Here is a 9,936-nt window from a genome sequence, read left to right as displayed (position 1 = left end):
ATAATACATTACATTGTAGTAATTAATATGTATATCATCTACATATTATAAACTTTGAAATTTATTGAATATGATATACATTGCGCTAAACAAATGATGTAGGTGTCTTAAAATGTTACTCGGAGAACCGCTCTTAGAATATAAAAGCATATTGTAGGAGAAACTCAGATATTCCAATGGTGTACATACATGTAAATTCCTGCCTTAGAAAGAGCTAAATTTGGAAAGCGCTAAGTTGGAAATAGCTAAATTGAGAATTATGCAAGTTATGCTTAAGTTGTGAGTCTTGGATCAACTTCAAACGGTCATAAATTTTAGTACACGATGAGTTGGATGGCTTATAATATATAAAATGAAAGGTCTTGGATTCGTCTTTCCAACGCCTTTGAGTTTGCTACATTTCCAGCTCGTATGAGGGATATATGCCCGTTTGAAGTCAGATTGTCCTGTTAAGGCAAGTTTAGTGAGGGGTATTTTGGTCTTTTTCTTACACCAAATTTTTTGGGATCAATATGATTTGGATCGGTTTTACAAATCCTAAATTATGCTTAGGATTTTAAGAGGAGATCAAGAAGAGGAAAAGAAGAGAAAAGGAAAAATGATCAAGGTTTCTTGCGAATCGAGGAATTGTTTTGCCAAATCTAGGTATGTAAGTTCTCATAATGTTGAGTTCGTTCACTGACAAGTCAATCATGCTATATTAATGCAATTTCATTCTTGAGGTTGAAGGATTTGAGTTCTTTATGAGTTTTCTTCAAATTTCATTCTTAATCTTGATAGTTGGGGTTTTGATGAATTTTGAGATGAGTGTTAGTAATCTAAAGGTTGTTTTGGGTAGATTACCGTGTACATATGTTGGGTATTCGAATCTAAGTAAATGGGGAAGAAACATTTCGATTCTAGGTGAAATACGATAAAAATGAGAAATAAAATTCATCTGGGAAATCTGGGCAAGAGCTGGCACATTAGCGAGAGTGATGTTCTGTAGTTCAAGCATTGGTGCCCTGCGCTACTCAGTGCCTTAGGGTTGCCTGCCCCTACCCTTTTTCTAGTTTTTGACCCGTCTGAGTTCTTTCAGAGGGTACCTTTACTCCATGTTGATTCTCACTACTCTAAACTACATTTAAAGATCGAGAATCATTCATAACTTAAATCATAACCCTTGAATTTGTAATTAAAATTTAGATAGTGTTAGGAATTAAGTCTTGAGAGTCTTTCGATTTATATTGAGAAGTCTTTTATAATCTTTTAAAACTTGTTTTAAGACTTGAGTACTTGAGCACTTGAGTTTGAGGATGAGGAGAGTGAGTTCATTTTTTTAAAAAAATAATATACTTGAATTAAGTATTCCAAGAGTGAATGTTTTTATATTTAAGAGGAGAGGAATCATTGATTTCCAAAAGAGTTCATTAGGAGTTTTGAATAATATCTCTTTTAAGAGAAACCTTTTGAGTAATAATCCCATATTCGAGGATGAGAAAATGTTTTTTTCTAAAAACATATGAGCTTCTAAAAACATATGAGCTAAGTTACATTTTTGGAGTTCTATTGAGCATCGATCTGGGAGAGTTCAAACAACTCAAAATCCTCACAAATCATGTAATAATGTGGAGTTTTAGGCCAAATTCATCCTTATACTATACTCCAAACTTAAAAGACATCCTTAAAGAATCAGTCTCAGCAAAAAACATCCTTCAAGTATTTAAAAGTGAACAATATTCATCCTATTCGAATTGATCCCACAAAAATCAAGTCATTTTTTTTGTAATTATTATTTTTAGATATGCTGAAAATACTATTGCTAACTATATCGATAATTGAGTTTAGCATCATGCAAAATCTTTTAATTTAACAATTTTTTCATTTATTTTTCATGTATTCGATATTAAAAATATTATTGGTTGAATATTTACGTACCGATATTAACTATTTTTTTACTCTCAAACAAAAAATGATTTAAGTATTTCTATTTGGAATCGATATGTTTCTTCTCAGTCGAATATGTTAGAAGCATCGTTTGTTGGAGACTTTCGCATCTAATAATGTAGAATGAAACTCAAATACGAGACCGAATTAATATTTTGATCACTTCAATATTAGATTGGCCAATAATTTTATTATCTGAATACAATTTTGATTTAAAAAAGGCAAATATAATTTAGCTCCAAATTTTCCGTTACTAAATGATAAAAATAGTAGATCATGTACCCTCACATCTTCCAAACATTTTTATTTGTTTTAGTAAGCATTATTTTCTTCTAGAACATCCTATAGCAGGTAATGAAATTATGCAAGAAAACATTTGTTTATAATCAGGTGAATTATCATTTTTGTGTAGGATCGATTAGTTTTTTGATGATATCTAATAAAAGGATGAAAATTATTCATTTTTAAATACTTGAAGGATGTTTTCTACTAAGAGTGATACTTTAAGGATGTAGTTTAAGTTTATGGTATAGTTTAAGGATATATTTGACCAAAAACCAATGTGGGCAGAAGATTCGTACTTTTTAGATGATTCCTCATTGATTTTTAAGCATATCTTAGTGGATCCATTTATTTAAAGAGTTATATTCCCCGGTAAGGTATAAGACAACTGCACTTTTATCGTTGTTTTATTGCATTGAGTTGAGTTTGAGTTAAGTAGAGTCGAGGTGAGTATTTTTCTTTTTCATCGGTTCAAGCTTGCATGTTATGCTCAATATTCTCTTACATGCTCGTACATTCTATGTATTGACGTTATTTGTCCTGCATCAATTTATGATGCAAATAAAAGTAAGCAGGATCATCAACCATCACCTCGTTGATCAAGTTGAGTTCCAGAGCTGTTTGGTGAGCATCCTTGCTTCCGGAAGATCTTTTATTTATCCTCAATCTATATAAGCTTGTTATGATGATTGGAGGTCTTTTCCCGACATCCATCATAGTATTAAAGGTTAGTAGTTCATGATTCTTTTCATATCAGATGTTAGTGTTCTAGACTTGAGTTACCTCTTTGGCTAGTGAATATTTCATTCCTAAAATATTCTGAGTTTACTTTTGAGACAGTTGAGTAAAGTTTATCTTTTGAGTTTATTCTATATTGATTAAGTCTTTCGCTGAGTATTGATCCAGGCCAAAAATTTGTTTGGGACCAGCAATAATTTTCGAGCGTCACCCACACTCAAGGTGTAGGATCTGGGCGTGAAAATACATGTCCTTTGAGAGAAAGGATATGTAATACCTCGAAAATGACTTAGGTGACTAGAGCCTAACATGATTGTAATGATGGTCTAAGGTCCTAAAATGGTAAAAAATGCTGTATTGAGGTAGTGTCTAGAGTTTTAGGTGATTTGGTAGTGAGACGTCAAGATACGACTAAGACGTTCGACGACTAAATCACCTATGTGCCTCATATGTGGTTATGTAAATAATTGTATGTTTAATGAATTAATGAGGTCATTATATGAGTTACTATAGTGTTTATAGGCAGTGCGTCAAGTTTCGTGAAGTTTGGAGGTCAAACGTCCAAGAACATCCATGACGTTCGAAAGGTTTGCCTTGAAACGACCTTGTGTGTCTATGCATGTTTCGTCAAGTTTTAAGTGTTCGTTTTGGATGAAATTCATGTGAGAGGTACTAAACTCGTATACGAACATGTTCGGGTTGGAAACATCCGGGCAAACATCCCCAAGGACCATCCAAGGGTCCTTGGGGAAGGACCCATGTTGGTGGTCAAAACTGCTTAAGGTAGTCCCACCTACGGATGGCAAACGACGACCAGTGGCCTGGTCAACGCCTCGTAGGTTGTGGTGCCGATGGGTACTTATCCTAGGGAGATTAATCTCCCATTTTGAAGGCTCAGTCCCAAACGATGGTGACCAACATGGGCCGTCGATTGGACGACGCCCAGTAGGTGTTGTTCGTCGATGATATGTCTCCTATGCGCAGTTTCACTGTTAAGTTAGGGGTGAAGTTGTAAATTCACCCCACGTCCAAATAAAAGAAAGGGAGGTTACTTAGGTTTATTTTGGGTATTATTAACATTTTTATAATCCTTTAACACTTAGAAGATTTCATTCTTCAAAATAAAAACCCAAATTCCCTTAGAAATTCTTCAGAATTTCGTTGGAGCCAAAACTAAAGAAAGAGATTGGATTGGAGAATTGAGTGGAGATTCTTCATCAAACTGGAGGATTAGCTTTATTAAGGTATGGTTTTTTATCCTTGAAACTCTATTCATCAAGGAGCCCAACTTTTAAAGAAGTTTTCTAAAGTTTTCAAAGATGAATTGTGCAATTTCGTGATCTATCCATGGGTTCTTGCATTAAAGGTTTAAACTGTATATTTATTGAATTGCGTTTAATTAGATGATTTTAACTCAATTAACCTAAGAACCGATGTAATTGATGAACCAGTAATTTTTGACTACTTTATGGGTTAAGTGATTTGAACTTAATGCTTATGAATTCTAGTGTAGTTTTCTATAGGCTACTGATTGACGTAATAATTTTATTGAATTGATATATAGGTTGTCTTAGGTTGATAAACCTATATCGAATTGACCTAGTTTTATTCAATATCATAGTTTGTGTATTTTTTTTTATTGAATGACCCTTGAGGTGGGTCAGGGGCTTAGCAACACCCCCAGGCCTTAACATTACATAAAATCAAAAATTACAAGAAGGGGGACATAGACCTTACCTTCTATGATTTGGTAGGTATGTAATTGACTTATCTTAAAGATTATTCAATTCAACCTTATACAAAATGATGCACATCTAAAGAAAAATAATACCTAGAGAGGACTCCTCTCTTAATACATTTTCTAAAAAAGCATAAACTAGGGAGACTCCCCCTTTACAAGAGTGATAAAAAAGATAAACCTATTCTATTAACTATAATGATCAATGAATAAGTTTGATATACATTTTCTTTGCCAATCCTATGTAAAATTGAAATGATTTCTTAAGGAGGGTGTTTGATTCTCTTTACTTTCCTTCTTCTAAAGTTTTGAATGCCCATCTTCTCCAATATGTAGCTTCCTCTAATTGTTCCTTTTAATTGTCTTGTGTTGTAGAAATGTTGAGGAATTTCGATGTTGTGACTCCATTTGGCTAGAAAATCTGCTGTGCTGTTTGCTTCTCTGTATATGTGTTGACATTGAAAGTGATGTAATTTCTTGGTGATTTGTTGAATGTGTTGTACATGTTGTTGACATCTCCAAGGAATTTGGATTGTGTTGCTAATCCATTTTGACAGCAATTGTGAATCAACCTCCAATACAATGTCTTTGTATCCATGTTGTTCACACCACTCAAGCCCATATATTGCTGCTTTTAGTTCTGCAATATTGTTAGTACCAAAACCAAAAGGTGAAGCAAATGCAAATATTATACTACCTTGATGATCCCTTAGGATTCTACCACCTCCAATCTTACCAGTTTCTTGTAAACAAATACCATCTGTATTGAGTTTGTATCTGCCTAGTGTTGGTTTGATCCAGCTTACCATAATGATCTTATATTGTTGTTGACATTGATCTATGAAATTGATCAAATGGCCCCAACTATACTGCTATGGTATGTTAGGATACTCCCATTTAATAATCTGCATGGTATCTTTAAAAATACCATATTGAACTCTGTATATGCTAGATTGCTTCCCTCCATATTTGACAGCACACCTATTTTTCCATAAATTCCAACAAATAATGTTAGGTAAAGTATGAATAAGTAATTTGTGTACCTCATTGTTTGTTTGCAGATTCCTCCAATATAATAGCTGGCTTCTCATATTTGTATTAACATGAACTGCTCCAACTGTAGTTGCATGCTTTTTCCATATATAATTAGCAAAGTTGCCAGTAAGCAATATATGATTTATATCATCCTTGCCTTTGTTATAACAACAATAACAATCTGATATATCCCTACCCAATCTCTGCAATGTCTCATTAGTAGGTAATTTGCCCTTTAAAGCTCTTCAAATAAAGAAAGATATTTTAAAGGGAATGTGTTTATGCCAAATAATATTATTAATATGATCAAGACTTCTTTTCTTTCTAATAACCTCCCAGGCTGAAGAAATAGAGAATTTACCAGTTTCATCTAGTATCCATATGGCAGTGTCTTCTTTTCCATCATTATATTTGAATACAGTCTGAAGAATATTAGGAATCAATAATGGAGGAACATGTTGTCTAATTAAACTCTCATTCCATTTACCATCTATCGAAAAATTAGCTAATCTACTGTTGTTTAAGCTAGAAATATGATCGCAGTGATTGGCAAGAGAATCATTTTCTAACCAATTATCCCACCAAAAGCTGCAAGTTCCAGAATGAATACTCCATTTAATAAGAGATTCAACCTTGTGCCTATTTTTAGTTAAATATCTCCAAACAGTAGAGTCCCCAGAATCATATTTTTTTGCCACAGGATTGACTCTTTGACAGTATTTGGCTTTTAAGAATTGACTCCACAGATTTTTTGGTTCTGAATTCCCACCACTGTTTGTATTGAAAAGCTGTACAAACATCTTCCAATTTCCTTACACCAATGCCTCCTTCATTAATGGGATAAGCAAGATTTTCCCAAGAAGACCAATGATATTTCTTCCTATCCTTATCAGTACCCCAAAAGAAATCAGCAATAACCTTCTTAATACATTTTAGAGTAGTCTTAGGAGGAGAAATAGCTGCTAGAGTATGAACTGGAATAGATTGCAATACATGTTTAACCAAAGTGACTTTGCCCCCAAAGTTTAAAATCTTTGCTTGCCATCCCAGGATTCTTTTGATCACTTTTTCTACAACCCCTGAATAATAGATAATTCTTTGTCTTCCTATATATAAAGGACACCCCAGATAGTTGATAGGACTCTCCTTCCTATCAAAACCAGTAGCTCTTTCAATATTATCAATAATAACATGATTAGTGTTGGAAGTCACCATAAAGAAACTCTTATCTTTATTCACTTGCTGACCAGATACCCCTTCATACTCTTCAATAGTCTTCATTATCAGATGAAGAGAATTACTATCAGTGGAAATAAAAATAAATATGCCATCTGCAAAGCTAAGATGATTAATTTGAGGCCCATTGCTTTCCATATGAAATCCTCTATACATTTGGTTTTGGTAAAGAAGATTAAGTTGTCTAGAAAGAACTTCAGCCCCTAAAATAAATAGTGCTGGAGACAAGGGATCTCCTTGTTTTAGTCCTTTCTTAGACTGAAAAAATCCATGTCTCTTACCATTGATAACCACAAATTACCAATTATTGCTCATAATCCTCCAAATTCATTCTATAAACACTTCACTGAAGCCCATTTTCCTTAAAACTATACAAATATATGCCCAAGAAACTCTGTCATAAGCTTTAACCATATCAAGCTTGATAACCACATTACTTCCTTCTTTGGGTAATTTCATACCATGGATAATTTCTTGAGCCAACATTATATTCTCAGATATGCTTCTACCCTTGACAAATCCAGATTGATTATCTGATACCATAGAAGGTAAAACTGATGATAATCTAGTACTCAGGATTTTAGAAATGATCTTATTAATGAAGTTACTAAGGCTAATAGTTCTATAATCCTTTAATCTGTTAGGATGTTCCACTTTAGGTAGTAAAACTAGGCAGGCATGAGACATATACCTAGGCATAATGTTACCAGTATAAAAAGACTTAACAACAGACATAAGATCATCTTTAATAATTTCAAAACACATTTGATAAAATTTGCCTCCAAATCCATCAGGTCCAGGGGAAGAATTAGGATTCATACTCATAATAATCCTTTCACTTCATCCTCTGTAGGAATCTTATCTAACTCATCATTTTGTTCTTGAGTAGTCTTATGATTGATACATTGTAAGATTTCTTCCTGTATCTTATCATTATTAGCAGAAAAAATCCCTTTGTAGTAATCACAAGCTTCTTTGGCAATATTCTCTTCCCCATGAATCCATGCACCACTGTCATCCATAAGCTTATTAATGAACATTCTCTTTCTTTTGCCTCTAATCGCAGCATGGAAATATTTAGTGTTTGCATCACCCTCTTTTAACCAATGTAACTGAGTTTTTTGCTGCAATATCTTATATTCCAATTTCAAATACTTAATATAATGAGCATTAACAGCATTCAACTTTTCACTATTTTCTGTACTGTTATTCATAATCATATCCTGTTCAGCCTTTTTCACCTCATCCTCATACTGTTTTACTTTTTCAAAAATATCTCCATATTCCTGTTTTGACCATTCTCTTAGAGTTTTTGTTAACCTCTTTAATTTTGCATGAAAAATCCACATACGATTTCCAACCACTTTCCTTTTCCAGCACTTCTCAATTGTTGCTAAGAATGTATCACTATCAGTCCAATAGTTGAGAAACTTAAAATATCTAATAACATTGGCATGATTATCACTTACTTTCATCAGTAAAGGACAGTGACCAGAGCTTACTGATGGAAGGTGAGTTATACTAGAATGAGGCATTTTTTCCAGCCGCTGATCATTAATCATACCCCTGTGCAACCTTTTCCAAATCCTTGCACCATCCTTTCTATGATTGCACCATGTAAACTTCTGACCATTATAGCCCATATCAACCAAACCACAAGTTTCAATAATGTTAATGAATTCTAGACTCTTAGTGATATTATAGTCTCTACCACCCAATTTCTCATTTGAGGAAGATATAAAATTGAAATCTCCAATAACACACCAAGGATACCTAGTGTCAGACCACTGCAACATACTATCCCACAGAGGTTTTCTCAACTGATCCTTACACTTAGCATATACATAGGTCATAAGAAACTTCTCACTGCAATTTTCATGGCTTACCTCACAGGTAATATGTTGTTGATCACACTCCAAAATATCAAAGGTTACTTCATTAGACCAAAATAACAAAATTTTGTTATTTGGATTACTATGACCCTGATTCATGAGCAACTGCATTCTATAAGAATCTACTTGAGACTGGTTGAAAAAGGTTCCAAAATAGCCAACATAGACAAATTGTGTAATTTTCTTAGATTAATCAACCTTTCTAGAGCACCAAAGGTATTAATGCTTCTAGCATTCCAACAAAGCAACTTAATCATTAGTTTCCTCTACTTCTAGCTCTAGTATTAGGCTTACTAGTACTAGGATTTTTAATAGATTTTGACAGTTTCCTTCCCCTAGGTGATAGTCCTTGTTTGCCAGAAACTTCCAATATTTCATCAACATTAGAAGTACTAAGTAAAGGGCCTTTTTGAATTTGATCAGAAGTGGTGATTTCCTCCCTTGGTTCAATGCCATCCCCTAAAGAATGAGTATCAACATCATACTCATCTTCAGAATCAGGCTTCCTATACTCATCAAAATTTGTCTCTTTGATGATCTATAGGGGCTTTACCAGTATTAGAAGGATTTTTATTATTATTAGAAAAGTTAACCTGTTGATTAGGTAGCTGAATTTTATTAGGGGGTTCCTTATCAACATAACTACAAGAACCCTGTTCAACTATTTTATTTTTCCCTTTATCACTTCTATCATGATAAAAACTAGTATCCACCTGACCACATCCAACCTCACCTCCTTCAGCTACACCAACAGTATCAATATAATGGGGTGTAGGGAGGGGAGCATTGAGTCAATACCTAAGTTTTTTCTTGTTTCTTGTTGATAAACTGCATGTTCAGTCATAGAGCCTTGTACTTCCTGTCTTTTTTGTTTATTCCTGTGGTCTCTATGTACCTGGATTCCTTCAACATATGTTTGACTTTGTTCTTGCCTTTGCTGAGTGTATGCCTCCATTCCATCTCCAGTAGTATTATATTCCTGCACTTCAAGATCAATATATGTATTCTTGGTAGGAATTGGAACCATACCTGTTTGTGGCTGTTGTTGATGAACAACAGTCCTGTCATTGCTAAATCTAACTTGTTGAT

The 9,936-nt window shown here is 33.8% G+C and overlaps 1 protein-coding gene across 1 annotated transcript; it reads right to left on the bottom strand.

The window, feature by feature from the left end:
• Window positions 1–7,776: 7,776 nt before the first annotated feature.
• LOC138348090 (uncharacterized) lies at window positions 7,777–8,958 on the bottom strand. The gene has a single exon (XM_069296699.1). It carries the CDS (start codon window positions 8,956–8,958, stop codon window positions 7,777–7,779), a length of 1,182 nt encoding a protein of 393 aa, XP_069152800.1.
• Window positions 8,959–9,936: the final 978 nt, after the last annotated feature.

Source organism: Solanum lycopersicum, chromosome 4 (genome assembly GCF_036512215.1).
Source record: "Solanum lycopersicum chromosome 4, SLM_r2.1".
In the NCBI taxonomy this organism is placed as follows: Eukaryota; Viridiplantae; Streptophyta; class Magnoliopsida; order Solanales; family Solanaceae; genus Solanum; species Solanum lycopersicum.
Note: the sequence above shows the minus strand (reverse complement) of the source record. Positions and strands in the feature narration are given on the sequence as shown.